Source organism: Pteronotus mesoamericanus, unplaced genomic scaffold, assembly GCF_021234165.1.
Source record: "Pteronotus mesoamericanus isolate MK-2021 breed Mesoamerican mustached bat unplaced genomic scaffold, CSHL_Meso_final contig_702, whole genome shotgun sequence".
Lineage (NCBI taxonomy): Eukaryota > Metazoa > Chordata > Mammalia > Chiroptera > Mormoopidae > Pteronotus > Pteronotus mesoamericanus.
Genome location: NW_026555239.1, coordinates 3,971,789 through 3,997,645, shown reverse-complemented (window position 1 = coordinate 3,997,645; position 25,857 = coordinate 3,971,789). Strand labels below are relative to the sequence as shown.

General features: G+C 63.9%; 1 protein-coding gene across 1 annotated transcript in view; it reads right to left on the bottom strand.

The window, feature by feature from the left end:
• Positions 1–4,390: 4,390 nt before the first annotated feature.
• MPPED1 (metallophosphoesterase domain containing 1) overlaps positions 4,391–25,857 on the bottom strand; it is a 45,915-nt gene continuing 24,448 nt past the window's right edge. Inside the window, exons 3-6 of the mRNA XM_054582573.1 lie at positions 20,928–21,153; positions 7,027–7,142; positions 4,995–5,108; positions 4,391–4,509 (exon numbers count right to left, since the gene is read on the bottom strand). Coding sequence (XP_054438548.1) covers positions 4,391–4,509; positions 4,995–5,108; positions 7,027–7,142; positions 20,928–21,153 — 575 coding nt within the window. The remainder of the gene's footprint in view (positions 4,510–4,994; positions 5,109–7,026; positions 7,143–20,927; positions 21,154–25,857) is intronic.

The following is a 25,857-nucleotide window of genomic DNA, read 5'->3' as shown; positions in this document are numbered from 1 at the left end:
GGTACAGCTTCACACAGGTTCACCCATGTTAGTTTTGGTTGATAACTGTGCTGTGGTTATATTAGCATTAGGGAGACTGGGTACAAGGTACAGAGGAACTCCGTGCTATCTTTACAACTCTCTATAAATCAAAAATTATTTCAAAATAAAAAGTTTTTTTTTTTAATGGGAATATCATTTCCTGTTGTTCAGGGCCCAGCCAGGTCCTTCCTCCAGGAAGCTTTCCCTGATCTCCCCTGCACACTGGGTTCGCTCTTCCTCAGGACCCCCAAGCCTGACCCCGCCAGCCACTCGGCCCCAAGCATGTAAGACCGGAAAGGATTCAGCTTCTCTGGAATCAGAGGAGCCTTCCAAAGTCCCGTCCCCGCCAAGCGTCCGGAGAGCAGGGCCCGCCTCCGGCGTTTTGCAGGGCTTCCTGATCTCGGCCTGCAAGGAGGGGGGCTCCCTGTGGAGGCCTTCCGGGACGAGCCCCCGCCCAAGCTGGCCGGGCAGGTGTGGGTCCGGCTGGGGGCTACGGGCCTTCTGGGACACAGCGCATGTCACCCCCACTAGCCTATTCAGAGGGCTGGTTTCTTCTGGAAGAAAAAGCCTGGGAAGCTGTCCCCCTGGAGGTTTGAGGATCAGGTCCACGGAAGCCAAACTGCAGGAAAGAGCCGTTGGGGGCGGGGCTCCCTGAGGGTGAACTCGCCACAGGGCAGAGGGACAGGGCGGGGAGGCGGCTGGCCAGAGGCGTCCACTGGGCTGCCCCGGGCCACGGGAGGCCTCCCTGGGACCCCTCCTGCACCGTCGTCCCCTCGAGCCTTGGGGACACCCGGGGAGAGATGGCCGCGTGACGGGTGTGTGAACCCAGAGGGCTGAACCAGCAGAGCCCAGGCGCCGGGCGCCTCCTCACCCCCACCTTCACCAGGTGCAGACCCTGGGCGAACCAGAGCCCGTCTACACCGAGGGCTGCGGGAGCGGGGGCCAGGCAGCAGCCGCGTGTCCGCAGAGCCTCAGGCCCCTGGAGCTCTCCAGCGGCCCTGCAACACCACAGCGCTACCTGAGGCAGCGGCCGCCACGGAGGGTCCCCGCTCCGGCGCACACTGGCCGAGCAGCAGCCCAGGTGCCTCCGTCTGGCAGCTCCTCCTCGTGGCCGCGGGGCTGGGGAGCTGAGGCCCAGGACGGGGTGTTGTAGGCCCAGCGAGGCCTTGGGGGAGGGGCTCTTTGGGGGAGGGGCAGCCTGACAGGGGCGGGTCATGAAGAGGCTGCCCCCATCGTGGTCACCCAGAGCGGGTCCTCCTGCCCGCGGGAGGCTCCCCCACTGCGCCCCCAGGCTTCGAGTATGACCCTTGACCGCAAGGCTCCAGAGGGGCTCCTCCTCCTCCTCCAGGCCCCTGGACCCCCTTGGCGCTGGACCCTGTCCCTGCACAGCCGAAGGGCGCCTTCAGCTCAGGGACCCAAACAGAACACCCGTCCTCCTCAAACCCGTTCCTCCTGCTCTCGTGCTCCGCCTCCGCGACCGGCAGCCAGCGTCCCTCCGTCCCTCCCTTGCGTCCTAGGCTCTCCCTCACCCTCATCCCCACGCCCAGTCCTCTCGGTCCCAAACCTGTCGCCGGCACCGCTGCCGCCTCCCTGGTCCAAGCCAGGCCCACGGGCGGCGCTCAGTGAGTGCGTGTAGAGCGGATGCGGGGCTGGTGGCTGGGTGAGGCGATGGGTGGGCGGGCGGGTGGATGTATTGAAGAATCGATGGACGGTTGAAAATGGCAGAATTTTTGCAGCTCCGGGAGCTGTGAGCCTGGAGTCACTATACTTGCGGGTGCTTCCCCTGGGCAACACCAGAGCCCCTAGTTTGACAAGGGCTGGGTCGAGCACGCTGCTTCCAGGAAGAACCCAGAGCGAAGGCACCCCGGAGCCACTCTGTTTTGGGAACTCAGGCCACCAAGGTGTCTGAGCACAACAGGACGCAGAACTGCCCAGGCCGACCCTCTCGGAGGTCCCGTGGGGTCTCCAGCTCCGGGGAAGCTGGAGCGAGCAGGAGGGTGCCGGTCGCCGACACATGGAAGTAGGGTCTTTGGCCTCAGGAATCTGTCCAGGACCCGGGACTCCACTGGGAGGACACTGCCCCCCGCCCTCCCTCGTGCCCCACACGACGCACAGACATACACAGAGGAGACGCCACGTGGCCTTCTCTTTCTTTTTACAAAGACTTTATTGTCTGACATGCTTGACAAAAAAAAAAAAAAATTACAGCCACAATCAAGTTATGCCAAAATGATTGAAGAGCACGCCATCAGCTTTCATACCTCAAGGACTTTTAATGAATTTTTTTTAAAGTAACAGCTGCCTTCATAACTTTTCTTTTCCACATAAAAATACACCATATTCTGAAGATACGTTAGGAAAAATTTTTTTAAAGTGTATAGATCTTGGTCCACATAGAAAGTCAGTAGAGGCGACTGAAAGGGCCTTGTTGCCTCCACCCTGCGCGTGCGCACGTCATGCGTCTGGGCCCCCCTCCCAGGACCCTGTAAACAGCCCCAGCGACCAGGGACCCCTCAGGCCAAGCAGAATTCCCAAGGCCCTCACCCCGCAGCACGAAGCTGGCCTGCGCCAACGCGGGGCTGCTGCAGGCTCCCGGAGGGCGACTGGGTCCCACGGGGACCTCGCTGGACCAGGGGAGGGGTCACAGTCCTTGGGGTGCAAGGACGCTGGGCTCAGAGAACAGGATCTTTCAACGAGGGACAAACCAGACAGGTTCTGAACAGGGCCCTTCATTAAAAAAAAAAAAAAAAAAAAGCCTTGGATCACGTGTTGCCTTGTGGGGGCGGGGCTTTGGGTGGTGGTAAAGCAGGGGCTGAGAAGCCGGAGACCGGGGTTCAAACCCAGCCTCTGCCCCCCTGATCTTCAGCTCTTTCTATCTGAAACGGGGCAGCAGTCCCCCCTTGCAGGACCGGCCGAGGATAGAGCCAGACGGTAACTGCAAAGGGCGTGTTAAATGCTGGTTCCCAGGCCAGGCTAGGGTGAGGCGAATAGGGAGGGCCCTCCTCTCAGGAGCTCAATTTAAGGTGGGGACCAAAAAACCCAGAAGAGACAATACATGACACTACTTTAATGTCATATTTTTAAAAATAAAAACGGATGCAAAAAAAAAGAAACCCATGATGAACAAAACAGTCCAATTCTACACGCAGACAGATTCCGGCCCTGCACATGCCTGTCCTGCCTCCCGTGCCTCACCTGCATTGGGCCCTGCTGGGCGCCCCCCACGGGTGCAGCCCCAGTCCCCACCCCCACCCCCACCCCGTTCTGATTTTAAAAAGCAGCAGCGGCCCCGCCATGTGGGGCTGCTGGAGCCCAGGGCCCGCTCTGTCACTGTGCCGTTAAAGGGCCAACTGGTGCCGGGACAACGAGGACCAGGACCCACTCGGCCATCCTCCACCGGGGGCAGGCCGGGCAGAATCCAAACGCCGTGAGGGAAACCCCACCGAGGGATGGAACCTGTGCGAGGACGGTGATGAGAGGCACGGGATCCTCTTGTTGAATTAAAAGGGGCGTGTGCGCACGCATGCGTGCGTGTGCATGTGCGCATGCGTGTGTGGTGCACGCCCACGTGGGCACATACACGTGGCAGGGCTGCCTCGGCCTGGTGGCCCTCCACGCTGTTGATTTCTGCTGAGCAGCGCACCCCTCCTGGGGCCGGGGGCCGTCCCCGACGTAGGAGCCCTCCAGCTGGTCCTGGCACTCAACTGACCCGTGCGCTAGAGCCGACCCCCCGAATCGCCTGGGCTGCGGGCGGGCGCCTGGGAAGCACGGGCATTGTCCAAGTCAGCAGAGACGCCCACAGGAAGGAGGCAAGGAAACGGCACGGGGCAGCAGCGAGCAGGCCTGGCCCGGTGCAGCCGAATTCCTGAGATGCCCCGACGACGCTCCCTCAGAGGGCCTGGGCAGAGGGGAGGGCTGCCTGCACCCGACTGTGAAGCCTCCCCCCGCCCGGGCCCTGGGGCCGGCAGCCGCACAGACCCTCGGTGAGAGGGGGACTTTGTGCAAGAACTTCCAAACCCTGTCCAAGAGCCACAGTTTCCCAAACCCACGAAGGCGTCCGACGGCGAGGCGTGAAGGCTCGGCCATTTCCCGAGCACACGGGGCCGTGGGCTGGGCAGGTCCTCTAACGAGGTACACACAGAAGGTACACACAGAAAACAGTAACGAGCACAGGACCCCAACAGGGACCCGCAGCGTCCCGGCTCCAGGTGACACAAGTCAGGGGTGGGAGTCTTCATTGCAAGGCCTCAACGCACCCGCTGGGCGGGCCCCTGTGGCCAGGCGAGCTGTCCGCAGGGGGGGAGGGGCCGGGGGCCCGCGCACTCGGCCAGGCGTGTGTGGCCTGCGGCCGGGCGGGCTGCAGGGGCGGTCAGGAGTTCCGGGGCGTCGGCAGGTCGATGACAATGGGCGGGTTCACGGGCTGGTAGTTCACGGTGCATACGGACGCGTTCACGTAGGTGGTCGTCCCGTCCGCCATGACGCCGTACCCTGGAGAGGGAGCACACACCTGTCGGGCTGAGGGGTAAGGCCAGGACCGGGAGCAAGGGAGGGGCCCGGAGGGGGTAGGAGCCCAGGGGCACTCGGCCACATGGGCCGGATGCATCTGGGGCAGGTTCCGGAAACTCGCCACTTAGCTTCCTGCCCATAAATAGAGATTATAATGACAGATGCTCCTCCCGAGGCTGCGGTGAGGACTGAGTGAGATAATAATCCACATACAGCGTTTGGCTCAGTGCCTAGAAAGCCCCCCATGAAATACCATCATCTCCACCATCGCCATCAGCACCATCCCTCCCACCACCGCCCATACCACCGGCAGTATCACCATCATCACCGACACCAGTGGGCCACTTCCCTCCAGCGTAGAGATCAGGGAGGAGGTGACAGGTTAAAAGGAGCTGAGATGGCCCCTCTAAAGGGTCAGTGAGAAGCCCCAGCAGCTGTGGTCTCCCTCCCCGACCCCATGCGCTGACCTTCGTGGATGTGGCCGAAGACGTGCAGCCGCGGCTGGACACGCCGCTGCACCGTGTTGAGCAGCTCCACGCAGCCCACCCGCTGCATCTTCTTGGGGACCCAGTCCAGGAAGCCTGTGCGGGGCGGACAGCAGGGCAGTGAGCCCGGCCCCGAGCCCCACAGACCCCGGGCGGCAGCCCACAGAAGCTGGGGGTTCTGGACTCCCGGGCCTGAGAGTAGCTCCCCCCACACCCCGCCTCCCGCACGCTCTTCCTCGCCAGGCCCCGCCTCAGCCTCGCCCTCCCCCTCCCCCAGCCACGCAGAGCCACGCAGAGCCACGCTTCCAAAAGCCCAGAGTGGGCCAGGCACGTGGGGTGGGGTCGCTGGATAACATGAGCCCCCCGCCATTCACACTTGAAGCAATTGCAAGGGGGCAACCGCCTATCGCAGAGAGAGCGAACCAAGGCTCCGGGGGCAGGGGGCAGGCCTGGGGGCGTCCGGTGGCCAGCGGCAGAGGGGAACCCGGGGCAAGACCTGCATGTCGAAAACTTTCTAAAGAAACATCGCGAAGTCGTGAAACTAGACTCCGCTCAGCGCAGTGTGGCCCCGGGCTGCCTCCGGGGCGGCCCACAGCAGCGCCTGTCGTCCGCGCGGCTCCACTGGCCAAGAATAACTGACCGCTCTGGGCCAGTGCCCAGGGCCCTCTCGGCCCCTCTCTGCTTGGTGTTGGGGGGCACAACGGGTCTTTACAACTGCTGGGCGGGGCGGGGGTCCCTGGACTGAAAGAATCAGGCAGAGCAAGAGGGGAGGAAAGAGACAGGGAGGTAGAGAGAGGATGAAAAGGAGGAGGAGGAGGAGGAGGAGGAGGGAAGGGGAGGAAGGAGAGAAGAGACCGGGGGCAGGCGGGCGGGCGGGGCGCGGGCCTGGGGCAGGTGCCCGGCTTGAGTCTGAGGTCTGCTCCATACTGGCTGTGTAGCCTTGGATAAGTCGTGTAACCTGTCTGTGCCTTGGTCTCATTCAACGGTGCATCCAGCAGCTGGGCCGGGCACGCAGGCACCTGAGAACAGGAGCTGTGGGGGCCCACAGCCCCTCCCACCTGGGGCGCCCTCCCCTGCCTTCTGCCGCCTCCCCGAGACCCCACTCCGTGGTCCCCTCTTCTGTAAGCTCCCTAGGCCTCCTCTGGCACCGTTGTCTCTGCTTCTACTCTTGAGCTTCCCTTGCCCACTGGGCTTGGCCTCCCCGGGCCCCTCTACCCGGTGGCCTGGTGGCCTGCGAGCCCCGGAGGCCAGCTCTGCGTTGGGGGACCCCTGCCCAGCAGCGCCCCGCGCCTCCCGGCCCTGCGCCCCAGCGGAGTGGTGGCAGGTTCGGCAGAGGCCGTGGTGGGAGAAGGAGGTGGTCTGGGCTGAACTGCGGGGAGTTCGACCTCCATTGTGAGGAATGAGGGGGCACAGAGGGCTACAGAGGGTAGCATGGCGTAGCTGAGAATCTGGGGATCTCCCTCCTGCTGCTGTGAGGAGGGTGGGGTGGAAGGGGCAGGACACGGGCCGTGACGGGGTTGCCAGAGAGACGGGAGACGCTGGCCTGGACCTCAGCGAGGACAGCGCTGGTGAGAGGGGAGGAAGCGCCGGGTCGCCCACCGTTCGGAGGTGGAGCAGAGAGGTTGGGGTGGGGTCCACAGGCCGGGGCCCTGTTGGGATGCGTGAGGGGAGGCCCCCAGGTGTCTGACAGGCAGGGGGCAGGGGGCGGGGCCTGTGGGAGCGGCCCTGCCGGTGCTGAGCGCCCAGGACTCAGGGCCCGAGGCGGCAGGTCTCGCTCCCAGCTCAGGAGATTAGGGAGCCAATGGGTCAGCTCGTCCCTGATGCCCCAGCAAACTGGGCTCAGACCCAGGGCCCAGGGCGGACCGGGGTCCCCCTCACCCCCACCCGCAGCGTCCTCCCTCAGGGACAGCCCGGGCTGAGGCAGGGCTGGGAGGAGGCGGAGGCGGGCTGGGTGGGGGGAGGCGGGCCGGGGCCGCGGAGGCTCCCAGGGGCTAGGGCAGTGGCTGGCTCTTACCCAGCGGGGGTCCGTGGGTTATCAGGACGTCCACGCCTTCAGGAATGAGGTTCCACTTCTCCAGCAGTGCTTGTCCTCGCGGGAGGTTAAAGCCCCAGCCGTAAAACCAGGGCTGCCTGTGGAGATGAGCAGGGGTCGGAGGGGCTGGCGAGCGGGAGGGGCTCCACAGGACGCAGGCGGGCAGGGCACGGGGCCCCGAGCGGCCATCCGGGCCGGCTGGAAGCCTAGGAGCCCCGATCAGGGTGGCGGTGGGGTGCGCCTGGACTTGGCGAGAGGGGGGGCTGTGGGCATCGCCAGCCTCCTCCTCCCTTCCCCCTCTTGCTTACCTGCGGTTTCTCTTTTTCTGTGATGAACGAGTATTATTTATGCAATAAAAAATGAAGTTTAAAAAATCAGCTTTTCCAAAGACCTTTCTTGCTCCAAGCCCCTCTAAGGACATCCACAGAGAACACCCCGTCCACAGCTGAGCGGGTTCCAGGGGGAGGACCCTCATTCCTGCTTCCAGCCGCAGCCCCGCCGGGGGTCCGGGTAGGGCTGCTGCCCGGCCAGGACCCAGACGGATCAACGGATCAACGCACGTCGTTCCCCTCGACTGGTTCAACGGAGAACACGCGGCCTCCATCCCTCTCGATAGAGGACGTCCCAGACATTTCACTCACTCTCACGAGAAGAGGGCGAGTCCTCCTCCGTATAAACCAGGACGGCCCAGGAGAGCCAGTCGGGTCCGCCTGCGCCGGACCCCGACCCAGCGCTGAACTTCTCGGTTGTGGGCCCGTGGAGCGCCATTAGAATTGGGTTCCATTCACCGCGAACGCATCCCAAGAGTCCCTGCGGCTTACATCGTGGGGAGCGCCCGCACTGCCGCCCCCGGGAGGGTGCGCGTGCTGGGGGCGGGGGGTGCGAACGCTGTGACACCTAGAAACTCCACCCAAATGGGCCACTTAGCACAGGGTCACCAGCACCAGCACCGCGACCACCACCATCGGCATGAACGCGTCCTAGAACCCGCCCGTGAAGCCGGGACGAGGAACCCCGGGCCTCGGGGGTTTCCAAACTGCATTTTGATGGGTCGTAATAGCATTTTTTAAAGGTAAAAGCAAAAGAAAGAATAGCACACATCAGGGTTCACCGCAGCAGAGGAGGGACGCTTCAGTGAAGTATCCTTCTGTTTAAAGAGATGCCCACACCTGCGTGACTGAGTCACAACGTCTACTGCCTTCCTCCCTGGTTCCGGGTCAGAAACAGCCGACAGGCCCGCTCCGTCCTGACAGGCGGGGCGCGGGCTCTGCCCTTTCCGATGCCCCATCCCTGGGCACACGCCAGGGCGTGGCTGCAGGGCAGGCGGCTGCCACCCGAGGCCGCTCTTCAGGCCGTGCCAGGGCGGCCTCCCTGGGGCCCACAGCCCCGCCAGCCTGGGCGAGAAGGAGCAGCGTGTTGCCGGCACAGCCTTCCGAGCACAGGACCCATTTTTCAAAAATCTAATCAAATATTTACTAGTCAGCGCAAGGCCTCATCGGTACGGAGAGAAGGCATCTATCGGTTCCTGGAGCCACAGCAAGGGGCGGCTTTTTGAAAGACACGCTTGGAAACGTATGAGAGGCCACCCGGAGGCCCAGGAGCCCAGTCACGGCTGAGTCCTCACCCGCCGAGCCCCACGCTGATGAGTCTTCCTCTGGGCGGACAGCGCCCCCCTGCATGCCCCCCCTGGGTCGTGCAAACATATCACCTCAAATCCTGGGAAGCTGGCACCCTGCCTGCCCCCAGGGATGCCCTGAGAGGTCACCCCACTTCCCAGCATCACACAGCAGGCCCTGGGCCGAGCCATGGAGAAGCAGGGCCGAGCCGGCCGGGGTTCGGGACCGCTACCCGGGCCCCCGCGCCCTCTCCCTCCCACTTCTCCCCCCGCCCATCTTCAAGGCCATCGGATGCACAGGCCTTGCAGCCGCATCTGGGGTCGCAGGGGACAGGGCAGGGGCAGAGATCACCCTGGGAGTGTCAGGTCCGGGAAAGGGGGCTGCCTTGTTCCCTCCGATGGGTGGAAAGGACACTGAAGTTGACATCAGACCTCCTGGTTCTGCCCCCAGGCTGGTCACTTCGCCTCTCCCAGCCTGTGTCAAATGGGACAGTGACACCTATGTCCCCAACCTTACCCCATGAGGGCAGGGAGCGTCCTTGCTCGGTGCCGTGCCCCTGCCTGACAAGGGGGCGGAGGCGGGGTGAGAGGGTAGCACTGGGAGAGCGCCTTCCTCACACCAGCTCTGTCACCAGGAAAAGGTGAAGGTCTGGCTTTCCCTGGAATGTGGGGGAGCCGGCAGGTCCAATCCTGCCCGAAAAGTGCAGAGCAGACACCGCCCAGGACGGCGGCTGGCGGGGGAGCGCCCTCCCCGGGCCGGGGGCCCTTCCCAAGGGCGGCCCAGGGCACCGCCCAAAGAGGGGGACCAGAGAAGTGGGAGAGGCAGACTGGACGCCTCAGGGTGACATCGCGAGGTCAGGAAAAGCCTCCAGTCCCCCTGTACGATGCCCCTCTACCCAGGTTCCTGCAGGGGGAGGGGGACACAGGATGGCGCCCTTCCTGCCCCAAGTCAGCGCCAGCGCCCGCCCTCCCAGGGCTCTGCGTTCGCCACTCCGCCCTCAGCCCGCGAGGTCCTTTGGGGCCAGAGGTTCGAGCGCAAGGCTGCCGGGTTCCAGGCTGGGGTCACAGGGCCCGTCCTGCAAGCAGCGGGACCCAGCCTGCCCCCCACCGTCCCCACCCGCCTTGGGGCCACCACGGTCTGAGACCCACGAACACCCCAGCGCCAGGTGCCGCAGGAGTGGGGGTCCCATGGCCGCGGCCGCCCGGCGCCCGGCCCGGCCCGACTGCCCGAGGGCCCGGGGCCTGCAGCCCCCGGGGAGGCCGGATGAATCAGAATTCCGACCGAGCGATGGAGGCGGCTTTATGTCCTGAATTTCTGTCTTTCTGTTCTAAAGTAACCATTGGAATAATTTTCTTACAGAATGATAGTTGCCATGACAACCAGAGCAAATTTTCCTTTTCTGAAACAGATGTCTCATTTAGTTGAAAATTAGAATGTGAACAAACCCATGAGAAAAATTAATTCAAACTTTAACAGAGCGCTGAATACAATGTAATCTCTCAGAGGTTAACTAACCCTTCACAGTTTTTTGTGCACCGACGGTAACCTTCCAATCCAGTCTAATTAAGCCCGCTTAGCCAATACAAATGACCTCCCGGTGGCCGATCGTTAACCGGCTGCCCCCTGAAGCGGGGATTCCGGGCTCCCTGACGCAGAGGCTGGGCGGTGCTGTCTACAGAAAATGGCTGGAGCGCAGCGCCTGCTCTGCCTGTCTCCCCAGGTACGGCGCACACACCTGGGCAAGGGGACGAACCCAGAGGTCCTTCGGTTACCCTGGGGTACAGCCACCCCATTTCTCGGGGGCAGGGATGTGGGGGTGGAGCAGGCCTAGGGTGCCTCCCTGGTGGGGCAGGCCATCCCCTGGCGGGGGTCTGATGGCCAGAGAGGGGAGCAGAGGGGAGGGTTTCTCTCTGGCCATCAGAGAGACCCCTGCGACCCCAGATGCGGCTGCAAGGCCTGTGCATCCACGGGGCACCCAGGGATGCCTGCACACGCAAGCCGCCACCCTCACACCTGCCCCAGGGAGGGAACCGCCGCCTCCGCCCCATTTTATAAGGCAGAGTCTGAGGTACAGAGATGCGCTTGCCCAGGGTCACCTGGTGACCAAGGATCGTAGCCCAGGCTCGACCCCAGACAGCAGACTCCAGAGCCTGTGCCCTCGGCTTCCACCGCAGGGTCGTGGAAGTAAGACCGGCAACCCTGCCTCGCCTTCCTCGGCAAACCTGCCGTTACCAGCCCGCGTGCCACCTCAGCCCCGTCAGCTCTCAGGACAAAGCTGTAGGAAGGTCCCGTTCAAGAGTCGAGGACATGGTGACACAGAGAAGTCAAGCAATGTGTCTGAGGACACACAGGAGGCAAGAGGGACCTGGGTCAGCATCCTGGCTCCTGCCCCCTGGGCCCCATGGTCAGCCACACGAAGAGGACCCAACCCGGGTGGGGTGGCCAGGCCTCGGCGGCGGCGACCGCCAGCCTGAGCAGCTCCTGACGGTCCCCACCAGGTCCCAGCACAGCTTCTGGCCTGCTGGGCCCCTGGGTCCTGGCAGGAGGGGGCGGGGCAGCCCGCCCCCTGGGCTCTCCCTGCCTCGCATCTGTTGCCCATGTAACTCCTTTACTCCAGAACCTTCTGTGGCTCCCTGCTGCCACGCCCTTTGGGCCACCTTGCTCAGATTTCCTGCTGAGTTCACCCCCATACCCCGTCCAATACCACAACCCACCTGATCCCTGCACACAGCGCGGCCCATCCGATCCCCACCTCTGGTGACCGTGCGTGGTGTTCCAGCCGTCTGAGACGCCCCTCCCAGCCTCTCCTCAGAGCCTGCCACTGGTTTTTTGATAAGGCCTGGCCCAAGGGCCACCGCCTCCAGGAAGCTTCCCCTGATTACTGCCATTCCCCAAGCACAGGTAACCCTCATTCTGAGCGCCCTTTGGCAGGCTCCTTCCGGGCAGGCCCAGGTCAAATCACTCCGGCCCAGCAGGTGGGGCCTCACAGAGCTTCAGCGAGGGGTTTCTTCAAGGATGGCACGAATGAATGAAGAAAGACGAAATGCACCCACAGCGGCTCGACCTGGCAGGCGGCGGGAACGGAGCATCAGGCCTGTTGCTCCGCACCATCCCCAGGGTCCCTGGGCATCACAACGCCCAGAGATTTGCAGCAAGACAAGAACCGAGGCCTCAGGCCACCTGCTGAGCATCCCGCCCTCCCCCTCCCCCAACCTGCCAGGTGGAATCGTGCACCCGTTTCACAGGCAAGAGGCCTCGGAGGCGAAGCCAGGCCTGGACGCCCACACCCTCTGCCCCATCCCAACTGCCCTCCCCGGCAGCCCGTTCCCTAGGACGGCCTGGGGCGCTGAGAGCCGAGCTCCCTGTCTGCCCGCAGCTGCCCACGGCCCGTGAAGGGCCTTTGGGGGAAGACGGGGTGGACTTTGCAGTGGGCCTGCTGTGGACCAGAGGTTCCCGCTTCCGCCTCTCCTTCTTGGGCTGAAGGCTGCAGTTTGTGGGGGGCCGTGGCCCATCTTCCCAGCAGCCTGGGCTCCCGGGCCAGGTCCCTTCCCCCTACCACCAGCCAAACACTCAGCCTGGCCCCTGGCCCCTTTGTTCTTCCTGCTCCCCGCCCCTCCCCCCACAAAGACCAGGCTTCCCCGGGCCATTTCCAGGGAGGCAGCCTCCGCCTCTGCCAACACCGAGAGCGCCCAGGTGAGGATGGCATCAGCCACGGACCCCCCAGTGCCTCCTGGGACACCCCCAGCACCCCAACGAGGCCAGGCTCCTGTTCTGCAGCAGGAGAGGGGAACTGAGGCTCGGAGGTCAGCGACCTGTGCTGGGGGCCCAGGTGAATTCGTGCTGGCTCCTCCCCCGACAGGCTGGGGACGGGGCAGTCCCAGCCTCCACCCCAGCGGCCAGCTCTGGGGCGGGGGGGGGGCGCCCCTTCTCTCCACGTCTCCAGGGCTGGGGGTGGGGGGCGGCGCTGAGGGAGCTGCCTCCACATCGGGGTGCCCGCCGCACCCACGCTGGGGCTGCAGCCGGGGGGCAGGGCCGCACGGAGCCGGTGTCTCCTCCGCGGGGCTCTCGGTCACACACCCTGCCCGGGCACACGGGCCAGTCGGCGCGAGAGAAGTGGGACAGAACGGGCCCCTTTGTCGCCCCTAATTAATTTGCCCTGCCCTCCACCTGCAGACCATTCATCTTTTGTGTCGCTGGGGCTCCGCGGCGGCCGGAGGATGAGTGGTCCGGGGCGCTGACCCCGTGCAGCCTGCGTGAGGGAAGCGCGTGAAGGCAGGAAAGACGCGGGCAGGGAAGGGGCCACGAGAGAGCACGTGTATGAGAAACGCACGTGTGAGTGCGTGAGGTGTGAGTGGGGGGTGGGATGGGAGGGCGGGGGTATGTGTTGTGTATGTGCATGTGTGTACACGTGTCTGCATGTGTGCTGTGCATCCACACACGTGGTTGTGTCATGTGTGGGGGGGCGTGTTCTGTGAGCATGTGCACGTGTGCGTAGTTGTGTGGTGTGTGCCTGAGGCTGTGTGGTGTGAGTATGTGTGCCCCTGTGTGGCGTGTGCGTGTGTAGTCGGCACACACCCACATGTGTACATGCATGTCATTGTGTGGTGTGTGTGAACATGCAGAGCAGGGGACCAGAGGCTGGGGACACCCTCCCCTCTGTCACAGTCTGTGCACTGCCTGTTCTGTGAGGCTGGCAGCTGCCAGGCTCCAGCGCAGGAAGGAGAGGGGACGTGGGCAGCGGAGGAGCCACTGGCGGCGGACCCCGCTGGGTCCCTGGGTCCCTCCGGCTCTGCCTCGGGCCAGCGGCACCAGCCCAGGTGCCCTCGGCCCGCCCTGAGGCAAGCTCACAGTCCCATAGAACGGGCACAGCCTCCCTGCCTCCGGATGGGGAGCAGCAGGAACGCCCCTGAGGCTCGAGCCAGTGGCTCGGCGGGCCCGCACCTGTCCCTGCACAGCCCTGGGAGGGGGATCCGAGCCCGACTTCACAGACACGGGCCCGGGTCAAAGAGAACAGGACAGTAACGGGGCCAGGTGTCTAGAGCCCCAAGCCAGCCCTGTTTGGGTTCCTCAGCCCAGTGGTCAGCCAGAGGCGAGGCCAGGGGGCAAGGGGCGGGGCCAGGGGTGGGGCGAGCGGCAGGCAGGAAGCCACTGCCCGGGAGGCTGCCCTCCTGACCGCTCTGAGCCGCCTGAGCCCACAGCCAGGCCAGAAGCCGGTGCTGCCTCTGCCCGGGGCAGAGGTCTTGGGCCTGTCGCTTCGCCTGCTGAAGCATCACCTCAGCCCTCTGCAGAACGGGATTAAGAGGATCCCGCTGGCCCCCTCCCCGGGCAGATTAAATGGGACAGTCCGTGGCAGCTCCTGGGAAGTTCGCTGAATGCAGGGTGTCGGGTACTGAAGGGGAGGGGGAGTCATGGCCTTTCCTGCCAGTGCACAGGGGAAGGCCGCAGCCTTGTGCTAAAAGCCTCTAGAAATGCGAGATGAGGCCCTGGCCGGGTAGCTCAGGTTGTGGGTTTGAACCCCAGTCAGGGCACGTAGGAGAATCAACCAATGAATGCATCAAGAAGTGGAACAACAAATGTCTCTCACTCTCTCAAATCAATAAATTAAAAAAAAATTAAAGGTATGGGAGATAAAACGCAACCAGCACGGCTTCAGATGCACGGGACCGCCGGCCTCTGGGACCGGGGACTGTGGGTCCTAGTGGCCGCGAGGCAGCGTGGGCAGCAGCCTCGGTGGCCTTGGACGAAGGGGGGCCAGAAAAGGCCACCCGCGGCCACAGGGAGGCAGGACACCTCCGCCAAACAGAGGACCGTGCCCAGACCTCCGACCGGGGCTTGTCCCCCGGCCAGTGGGCCCGCCAGGCCAAGAACCCCCGGGCCAAGAGACAAATGTAAAGGGGTCCCTGCTGTGCACCCACAGATGGGGACATACGCAGATCTCTCCGAGGGGCACCCCCATAGGGCTACCCCCAAACGCGGCTTCTGCCCTAAACTGGGCTGCACAGGCCCCTCCACAGATGCTCGCAGACTGGGGGCCTGCAATCCAAAATCACAGCACCCCGAACCTGTTGGAGAATTGGTGGAAACTAAAAAATAAATGTTTTCTAAACAATTAAAAAGATTTCTTAAGAGAAAAAGCAAAGGATTCCAGGTCAGGCCCTTGGAGCTGAGTCCCTGACCTGCCTCTCCTCATGCAGAGCCAGGAGGAAGGACAGGGCCCGGAGCCCAGCGCAGGGGTTCCCGGGCCACGCCAGGCACACAGGCAGGCTTCCTGGAAGGGGAGGCAGCCTTGAAGCCAGGGAGGAGCCTGGCCGGGGGCAGGAGGCATCTGGGCAGAATGGCCTCACCGTGGCCACCCACCAGCCTCTGGCCCTGCTGGTGCCCCGCGGGGGGAGGGTCTCAGGTCTCAGGCAGGGCCAGGATCCCGTCCCACCGCACGCTCAGTTCCCAGAACTTCAGTCACATTCTGGGGAGAGGCAGTTGTGAGGCAAGGAGGAAGCTGGGGGTTCATTATATCATCCTTCTTCCCTTTTCTCTAAAAGACGTATTTTATCAAGTTAGAAAAGAAGAGTTCTAGTGCCTCTCTGTGCGCAGTTCTGGGGGGGCGGGGCCTCCGTCTTTCCATCCAGGCCCAGCTCAGCAAGTCCCTCCATTGCACGGGCCTCCGTCTCCTAGGCCGCACAGTGGGGGACAAGAGCCAGACGTTGCGGCCTGCCACGAAGGCTCAGGCAACTTGGGTGCGGAGCCTCCGGGAGCGGCCAGAACGGCGCCTGGGCTGCTGCCGCATCCAAATGCGGGCCTGCGCTCCTGCAGGGATGGGTTTAAAACTCCCAGGTGGCTCAGCTCCTGCTGCCACCCCACCCAGGAGCTGTTGTGCGCACAAGGGCGAAGGATATCAAAGGCTCACGCGAAAGCCCACCTGCCCAGTCCAGGGCCCCCCAGACCCCACCCCACACTCCCACCGACCACACATGAGCAGGCTGAACCGCCCTGGCCCCGCCCTGGGCAGCGAGGCCGTGGGCTGCAGAGGTCTGGGGCGACGTGTGCCCATTGTCTCCTGTGCGCTGAGCAATCTGCACACACAACCTCCTTAAATCCTAAGAATGACCCTATGAAGCGGTCATTGTCATTTCACAGAAAGCCCAGATTCTGACCCAAGGCCCCCACCGGGACCCGCCGGCCAGGATGTGTTGCAGTCTGGCCTCGCGCTGCCCGGGCAGGACACCCGGTGCCCTAACCTGGCCCCACGGCCCCGTGCCGCGCGGGAGGCAGCCAAGCGAAGGACCAGGGCCTACGGCGCCCAGCAACGGCCCGGCAGCCACTTCTCAAAGTTTAACGCCTCAGCGGGTTTAGATTCCTCCTTTCAAAATACCAGAAGCAATTAGACCAGATGGGCGAGCTGCGTGCCAGTGTCCCTCCCTCCTTCCCTCCCTCCCTCCTTTTTCTAAAAAATCAAGACCGCTTTCAGTTAAACGAGAACAAAAATGCATCCAAAACCCATACATGAATGCGGTATGTACACGGAATTTTTTTTAACACTTAGGCTTCTGTAACAGCTGAGTTCTTCCTCTTCTGCGGCTGGTTCCCGCCCCCTCCCTCGAAGCTGCTCTCGCAAAGGCTCCGTGCCCGGTCTGCACCTGAGGGGACCAGAAATGGCTTCCCTGAGCCCTGAAATGTCACAGCGCAGACGCATGGGCCCAGCGAGGCTTCCTTGCTGGACTGGCCCAGAAGGAACCAAATCCAGGGGTCGGGGTGTGTGGCCTCCAGCCGGGGGGCAACGGGCAGCACACTAAGCCAGGCAGCGGCCCGGGTGGGCCCCGGGGGAAAGAGGCCAGCCCTGAGGAGGAGGAAGGAAGCAGCGGGCAAGAGGCCGCAGAGACCCTCAGACAGGAAGAGCGAGCAGGCTGGCCCCCAGCCTTAGCGGCATCCCCACGGCCTGGCTTCCTCCCGTCTGTCCGCTCATCCGTCCATTCATCCAACGGCTCTTTATTGTGAGGGGCCAGACCCGGCACTGCAGGGAGAGCCACAAAAAGAAGACTGGGTGCCTGCTCTCGTGGAGCCTCAAATGTTCTAGTAGGAAAACAGGCGTGAAAGAAATTAACTCTCAGGGCAAGTAAGGCCACGTGGTTGGAGCGAAGGGGCCCACCGGAGCGGGGCGGGCCGGAGCGAGACGCTGGTGTGAGGCAAAGCGGGCAGGACGGGGCGGGCGCGGGCGCGGCAGGGAGGACAGGCTTTCCACACCTGGTGCCAGGCAAAGTGGGCATCAAGGTGCAAGGGCCCCAGACAGGACCCCCCCCCCGCCCCCAGTCAGCACAATCACTGCCGGCGGGTCCGGCGCCTCTGTGTCAAACGCCACGTTCTGGAAGCTGATCTGGAAACATCTTCACGGCTTCAGGAGATAGAACGTTTCTTAAAAAGGACACAAAAGGCACTCGCCACAAAGAAACACACACACACTCAGCCCTGCCAACAGGAAGAACTTCCGGCCATCGGGAGCCGCCACTGGGGGAGGGACCAGCAGGGCCCAGAGGAGGAAGGGTGGCCTGGGACAGCGCCCCGGACAGGCTCCTATCCGGATGCGTAAAGCATCTCTATGAACCAACAGAACAAGACAGGCCAGCGACATTTTTCAAGTGAGCAAAAGACTTCAGCGCTTCGTAAAGGAAGAAACCCAAGTAGCCGACACGAGGTTCTCAGTACCAGGGATGGTCAAGGAAATGCAAATGGAAACCCCACACAGAGACCCCAGCACAGCCCCCCGGAGGGAGACAACTTAAAAGTCTCACCGCACCAAGTGCTGGCGAGGGTGGAAGGGGGGAACTGCCGGTGGGAGAACAGGCACAACCACGAGGAAAGCAATTCGGCGCCCCCGCTGAAGGGCTGCATCGGCTGCCACCTGACCGCGCCACACTTAGGCACGCGTGCGGCGTGTGCCGTGCACATGTGCTCAGAGGCAACTATCTCTGTGCCCCAAGAGGCGCGTACAAGAACGTTCATGGCGATCGTGTTTATAATAGCCCCGAAGCGAGGGAGGCTGGGTTTGGGAAGAACGGGTAAATTAATTGCGTTGTGCTTGGACGATGAAGTCCTAAACAGCCGTGAGAAAAGAACTGATGGCCACTGCACGAGACAGCACAGAAGGATGTTAAAAATGGGACGTCGAGCACAAAAAGCAGACGACACACACACTGCATGAGCCGGTTGTCTTATCAAGTTCAAAAACAGGCAGGACCCACCGATCCCTGGATTAGGGTAGCCAGATGCAACACAGTGGGTCCCGTGGAACCTGGACTTGAGATAAGCAACAGATAATTCTTTTAGGATAACATTGCATGGGACATACTCATAGTAAAAATTATTCTCTCACCCTGGCTGGTGTGGCTCAGTGGATTGAGCGCCAGCCTGTGGACCAAAGGGTCGCCAGTTGGATTCCCAGTCAGGGCACAGGCCTGGGTCGCAGGCCAGGTCCTCAGTAGGGGGCGTATGAGAGGCAACCACGCATTGATGTTTCTCTCCCTCTCTTCCTCCCTCCCTTCCCCTCTCTCTAAAAAAATAAATAATCTTTAAAAATAATTATTCTCTCTCTGCCCCACTCGCTGCTGCAGGCAGGGCCGGCAACGGTGCCCAGACCCGGGGCCACGGCAGGGGCTGGACGAGAACAGGCCAGCACAAGGCCTGGCCAGCGCAAAGGCCTGAGAGGCACGGACGTGAGCAGCCAGGGGCCTGGATGGCAGAGACAGGCCCGGTCTCCAGACCTCCAGAGCCCTGCAGGGGCTGGGCACACGACGGCCACCGTGGGCCTCAGAGTGTGTGTCCTAGCAAAACGTCATTCCATCCTCAGCCACAGGCCGTGGAACTGGGGCCCGCGAAGGGGAACGGCCTATGAGGACACTCACCCAATCCCAGTGGACCTCTGCTTGCATGCCCCTTGTGACGGGCAGCTCACCACTCACCAGTCCATGTGGCCTCTCCTCTGGGATGCTCTTCCCACACCGAGGAGAATCTGCCTGTGGTCACTGCCCCTGTGTCCCTGCCCTGCCTTCCAGGGCCACACAGCGCAGGTCTGACCCTTGGCGTGGCTCAGCCGTGCCCACATGTCCCAGAAGCCACTGAGATTAGGTCAGTCCGGACTAGTGGTTTGTTGACCCCTGTTCCCTGCCTACTGGTTCCAAAGTTGGAGAGAACACCCTAGTCCTCCTTGTGTTAGTCAACGTGTTAAGGGCCAAGGAGAGGGAAAAAGGCAAACCCTGCACGTCTGAACCGAGCAACAATCACAGCCAGCCTGCCTATCCGTGCCCTCCTAAGAGCCGCCGCACGCCTGGCGGCCGGTGCCGGGACTGAGCGCAGCGGCCCGAGCCTCGACCGACGGCTGCGGCCGTACAGCCCCCCGGCCCCCAGCAGGGGCCGCAGGCGGGCCAGGAGGTCCTACGGCCGTGAATATCTCTGGGGGACTGGCTAGTGCCATCTCCATCGTGTGGCTTCGCCTGGGGCTGCCACGGAGAGGACCCCGCTGCGCAGCGTCCCCTTGTACCGACGGGAGACCGAGGCTTGCGGAGGTCAGACACAGAGGGACAAGCGGAGCCGCGGGAACATCCCTGGTGTGTCTGGGTCCAAGCGCCTGACTGAGCCAGCCCTGCACCTGCAAGCACTGCGTCCCCTCCAGGGCGCGATGTGCTGGGGCCCACAGGTCGGTGGCCCAGAGCTGCAGGCACAGGGAGCTGTGACGCACTGGGAGCTCCCTCCGCCTGTCACACCCTTCCCGGCCCGGGTCACCCCCGCCCCCACGGCTCCTGCTCCGCAGCTCTCGCTGAATCAGGGATTGGCCTCGAGCACCCTCTGGAGAGGGGCGCTGTCACCCCACTCTGCAGGAGGGGACGCCGAGGCACAGAGAGGCTCAGGGACTTGCCCAGGGTCACACAGCCCTTCAGAGGTGAGGCCCAGGCTTGAGCCGAGGCAGTTTGGTTCCAAAGCCACGCTGTTACCCTCGATAAAGTATAACTTTTCAAAGGGGGGATTATATATGTCGGGAGGTGTCAGGGAGGCAGGTTGCCAAAAACCACTGGGCAAGAAATCCAGCCCAGACTCCCTGGTCTGGGGCCTGAGGCCCCCATATCGCACCCTCCAGAGCCTCCACCCCAGCTCATCCACGTCCCCACTTGCACCGTGCACCCTGGACCTCCCCCAGGCTCGGCCCAGCCCCAGGCCTTCCCCACGTGCCCCCCCCCCCCCCCCAGTGCACCCTGCTGGCTTCCAGCCTCCTCCCCAGGTCTGGGCTCTGCCGGCCCACCTGGCAGGCTCGAGTGCCTCCTCTCCTCCCCTGTCCTTGGCACTGAGCTCCCCACACCCTGGCGTGCCCCCGGTCCTCTTCCGGGACCTCTTAGGCTGCAGGGAGGGTCCACAGAGACCTTGTACGCGGTGAGGACCCAAGAGAGGACAGCAGGCGCCTCCCGGGACTCAGGAAAGACGGGGCAGCCCGGCACCTCCCCTCGCTCCATGAGATGCCTCGGCAGCACGAGTCCAGGCCCTCGGCACGCCCGCAGCCTCCGCTGTCAGCGTGCGGCACGCCCAGGGCAGCACAGGGCTCCCCGAAGTCCCGGCATCCACACAGGCCCCGTGTCTTCCCAAAGCGCCCCCACCCGCCCTGTGGGTGCTGCTCCGGCCGAGGGTGCCGTCTCGTCTCAGGCCCCTTCCCTGCTTCATGGCTCAGATCGCCCCACCACTCCAGGGGGCACACGGGGGACACACGGGGGTCTGTCCCTGCTGCGTAGGGCGCCCTCCTCGCCCTCCTGCACTTGGCGCCCTGTGGCTGCGGCCGGCTGGGCCTCTGGGGGCCCCTCCGTCGGCACAGGGCCGAGGAAGGGTGGCGGCGATGCTTACGGAGGCCGCGGCCCAGGGCCCGGCTCGCTGCGGTTGCCCCGGGACGGCTCGCTGCCGCCGCCGCCACCATCACCTTCGCCGTGACGATCATCACCGTCTCCTTGATCATCACTGTCTTCACCACCATCACAGCCACACCGTCACCTGGCCTCCCACGGGCACACCGATCATCCCACAGGGCACGCGACCCATTCTCCCCTTGGTCCCCACCCAGCCAGGCGAGCTCAGGGATGAGGCCTGATCACTCTGTGTCCCCAGCGGACAACCAGGACTCAATGTGTGCCTGTGGTTTGAACCCGGGCCCGCGCCCCACCCCCACCACGCAGCCTCAGCTCCCCCCGCCCCCCCACGTGGCTCACGCTCCCCGCGCTCTGGGCGGCATGGCACACTCACCACGGGGAGCCGTAGATCCGGAAGCCCCGCACGGTGACCTCCGAGTCCTGCAGGTAGATGCAGTTGGTCAGCAGCGACTGCACGTTCTCGTAGTTCTCCGGCTTCAGCTTCGACACGGACGGGAAGTAGTAAAAGTCCTGCTTGATGAGGTCGGCCATGAACTCCTGGTCGAAGGTCAGCTCGTGGTTGCCGGCGATGACGATCTTGTACTCGTAGGGCAGGCTGCCTGCAGGGCGGGCACAGACAGACAGCGGCGCTGCCGGGGCCGCCCGCACACAGGCTCTGCTCGGCGCGGCTTCTCGGCTCTTTTACATTTGAACTTGTTGCCGGCATAAAAAATTCAAGAGATTCCCAATCAACTGTCATTCTTTCTGGTTTCTAAAAATCAAGCGATTGATTTTAAAATCTGATGATCTGGCCCGGTCGCGGGCCGAGCACCTGCATCTCCCTCAGACAGGATGCGCCCCTGGCCCCGCAGTCCCCTGCACTCATGCGCACCCCGCCTCGTGGAGCTCAAGGCATCGCCCTCCCTGTAGGCACTGCGGTCCCCAGAGATGGGGTGAGGAGACGCCTGGCTGCTGCCCCTTGGGGCTCCCGGGCAGACGGTGGGGATCACTCTCCAGGCCCCGCCCACCTGCACACCTCGCCCATAGCACGGGGCCTGGCCCTGGGGGCCGAGCAGTCTGCCCATTGCCAGAATAGACCTGCCGACTTCACCCGTCCCCGTCCCCAGCGGGTCCCAGCAGGTCAGGCCAACGAGGCCCCGGCCAGCAGCCCAAGGTGACACAATGCGGAGGACCCATCTATGGAGAGGCTCAGCCTGCCATCGGGGAGGACAGAGGTCGGCCCGGGTCCGAGCAGCCGGGGAAAGGTCACGGGGAGGGGGGCAGAGAGAGCCGACCGCCATTTCCCCGCCTCCAGTGCTGGGCCAGCCCCCGCGTGAAAGGCCCTCCCGCACCCGCAGGGCCATCGAGGGGGACCCTGTTACCTCTGCCCCGTAGCTGGGAGGCGGGCCCCGCAGTCAGGACCCTGCCCGGGCCCAGCGCAGGTGGGCCGCGAGGCAACCGCCGGGCGTCAGTCCGATTGACCCCACACACGTGGGTGAGCACTTCAGAATGCAAGGCCACCAGACCAGAGCGGGGGGCGGGGGACCCCTCGCCGCACCGCCAGCTGCCTTCGGGCTCTGATTCTGTTTCCACTTTATGGCACCCACCCGTCCCACGCCGAGCACCACCCCCGGCTGGGGGCGCCGGAGCTGCACTAATGCATTTATGTCACGTCCCGGACTGGGGACGTTCCTTAAGCAAATTAGCAAATTACTCCAACTGTACAGTGTCATTATTTCCGCAGCGCCTGTCTATCAGGGATTGGGGAGTGAGCAGGAAGCTGTCAGATGTCTGCTGTTCCTCCCTCCTCGGCAGAGGAGGGTCACTGAGGTTCTCCCCTCCCAGGGCAGGGCGGGTGGGGGCAAGGCTTCCATACACAGAGCCAGGAGGGGGGCAGGAGCCACGGCACGTTCGCAGGACACCCTCCAATATCGTCAGGTCTCTCCCAGGGTGGCGGGTGCCCTGTGGCTCGGAGGCAGGAGACTCGCCTGTTTGTGAGCGTTTTCTGAGCCGGAGGGCCAGCCACCGATGTGTCCGTCTAGACGTGGCAGCTCACCGCCGGGATCCTTCTCACAGATCCCTAAGGATCGCTGTCCCCATTTTACATCTGGGAACACCGGCGCTCCACGAGGTTGCCTGAGGTCACACGGGTCAAACCACAGAGGGCGATGGACGTGTGACGATCTCTGTGGCTTGGCCTCTCTACCTCATCGTAAAGGGGCATCCGCGCCACGGGCGGGCAGAGATGGGGGACGCGCGGACGATGAGTGGACGCGGCACGGGTGGAGGATGGACGGATGGAGGGGCGCAGGATGGACGGCTAGAGGGGTGAATGGACGATGGACGGATGGTGGGGGAGGGGTAAATGGGTGAACGGATGGATGGACAGATGGACGGAGAACGGATGGATAGATGGCGGAGGCGATGGGCGGGAGAAGGGAGCGTGCGCGGAGAAACGGAGGGGCAGAGGCGTGTGGGGAACGGACAGAGGAATGAAGGGGAGATGGGTGCATTTATAAATGAACCAATCCCAACAGCGCTGACCGTCTCCTGTATACCAGCTGGCCTCCACCTCCCGGGACCCCCCTTCCTCCGACGGCCCCGCAGGGTGTGTCTTTCAGAGCCACCCCCCCGCCCGGGCTCCTGCCTGCGCGTCTCTGAGTCCCCTCCGGTCGGGTCTGCTCTCTTGCAGGTGGGGGCAGAGGAGCCGGGGCTCGGGCTCAGGGGGGCCTGCCTGTCACCGAGCATGGCTGCTGTCCTGGGGCGGCTGCCTCCGTTGTCACAGCCGCAGCCGCGTCAGCTTCCGGTGCCCATGTCACCCTGCAGCTCTGAGCAGCCGGACAGCGGATTAAAGGCCAACGACGGCCACCACAGGCCCCCTCGCGCAGCCGCGGCCGCCCTCCTGTGTCCTGGCGGCGAGTGGGCACGGTGCTGGGGGCCCCAATGCCCACCGGATCTGCAGCGGCTCCGTGGGTGAAGAAGCAAAGTGAATTCAAGCTCTCCCGCCCAAGGTCTGCACGCTGGGGAGACGGCTGTCCCCTCCGCCCCTCCTCGCGCTGTCCTGCAGCAGCAGAGGGGAGGGCTCCTGGTGGCCTGGTCTGACAGGCCGGGAGTGCCCGAGTCCCGGGGGCGGGGGGGCGGTGTCCTCCAGGGAGGCGTGAAAAGGCAGGAGGCAGTGTCAACCCTGGGGACCAGGAATACTGTCACTCCCTGGCCCAGGATGGGTGCCATGCGGGGAAACCAGAGGAAAGACGGCCGGACACCGCGGGCGGCAGCCCGTCTGGGCGGCAGCTCCCGCTGAGGCTCGGGGGGGACGCACAGCTGCACCCACGTGCGTCGCCTCACCGCCCCCACCGCCCGCCCGGCGGAGGCGCAGCATCCAGCAGCCTGTCCCCAGATCCCACCAAGCCAGGAACTCGCCGTCTTCCCTGAAGCCGGGCCCTGTTGAAAAGCAACCCCTCCCCCACCCCCGACACACAACCCCGGTCGCCATCCGCAGGCTCTGGTGGAGCAGGGCCCTGCTCAGACCCTGAGCGAGGCCCGTCGGGGCCGCACTGATAACCAAGATGCAGCCATGAGGTGAGCACCAAGCGACACGCGGGGGTTCCAGTCCACACCACTCACTAGGCAGAGGAAACCGGAGCTCAGAGAGGGGAAGGGCCTAGCTGAGGTCACACAGCAAGACAGTGACAAGCAGGCACCTGAACCCTGGCCTCCCGCCTCGGGAGTGAAGGACAGCGGCTACGTCGGCCTCCAGGAGGACAAGCCCAATGATTTGGGGACTGGAAGAGGTATGAGAACATTCAGGAAGACTTGTATAGCAACTCAAGGGACAGGTTAGGTGCTGGGCCAGGTGGGCCTTGCTGGGTGGGCCAGGACACCGGTCGCCCAACCCTCGGTCTCCCAGGAACCAGCCCCGTCTCCCTCTGCTGTTCAGGACTGTGGGACACTGCCGCGTGTCTATATTCTGCGTGATCATGTTCAGGCTGTCTTCACAAGACGCGTCCTTTCTTCCCAGCCCAGTTATCTGAAAGCTGGGCACCAGCTAGCGATGCGTTTCCTCGTGCTAACGAGGAAGGAACCCTCAGTGCACTAGAGGATGTGACCGCAGGCTTCCATCCAGCGCGCACACCCAACGCGGCGTGCATCCCCGCATAGAGCGCGCGTAGACCCCACACGGCAGTAAGTGCGCGTGGCACGCGGGGCACACAGAGGGACACGCATGGAAACCTCTGCTACTTGTGCTTCCAAGACTAACCTCCCTCTGAAAGGTTACACCTCCTCGTTGCCAGCACCTGCCCGCCCCGTTTAACAAGAAGAGCTACCTCCAAGCTGCATCATCTGTTAAACGCAACAAGATAGGTGCCAGTGGCTCCACAATCTGTGCTGTTGCAGAGCGGCGCGCCGAGCCCAGCAGAGTGGCAGCGTTCTCCACATGCAGTGACAATCAGGAAAATGCCTGGTTACGACTCCTTCCCCGTCACCACCGTGCGGAGCACCGCCGGGCGGGCGGCATACAGCGACGGCAAACAAGCTCTGATTGCGTTTGGAGCACGTCACTGACGGTTCTGTGTTTCAGCACTTGCCAGAGTCTGCGAGACTCGCAGCCGCCGACCTCCTGGGATGGTGCGCGGCCTGGAATCACAGGACGGAGGGCGCCAGCACCCTGACTCTGCCTCAGGCCACCCGCAGGGTCTTGGCACAGGTCAGGTGCACAACTGCCCAAGATGGAGTCACACAGGGGGGACACGGGCCAGGGATGCCAGCAGAGACGGGGTTCTGTGTGCAGCCTGAACCAGAGGGAGAGACCTGAGGCCGGGCCGCCGACGGCCAGGGTGCGGTGCCGGGATCGCGGCACACGCGCAAGCGGGGCCTGCGGAATCTGCTCTCCGCCGCTCTGCCGAGCAGGAGCCGGAGCCAGGCCTTGTGAGAAGGGATCTGCACCTGATGCTTCCAGGCACCCCTGGGAAGAAGGACCGGTCACCCCACCCCACGGAGCGGAGGCCCTGCGACAGCGGCCAGGGGTGTGCAAGAGGCGTCCAGAGCACGGCTCCCGGCCCCCGCCCCCGCCTCCTCCTGCTCCGTGGCCGGGAGGGAAAGCCTCACCCTGAGCCTGGAAACCGGCTGTTGCCTGCTCTTCCCGGGTTTCTCACAACCACCGCACAGGGGAGGGCGTCCGTCGGGGGCCCTGCGAGGCGCTCGTACTGCAGGCAGGGGAGCAGCTGGCGTGAGGAGGGCGTTTCTACCCTCGGGTCCCTACAAAGAGGAGGCGCGCAGGGGGAGGCACGCGGGCCACATGGGAAGCCACGCCGGACGGGAGGCAG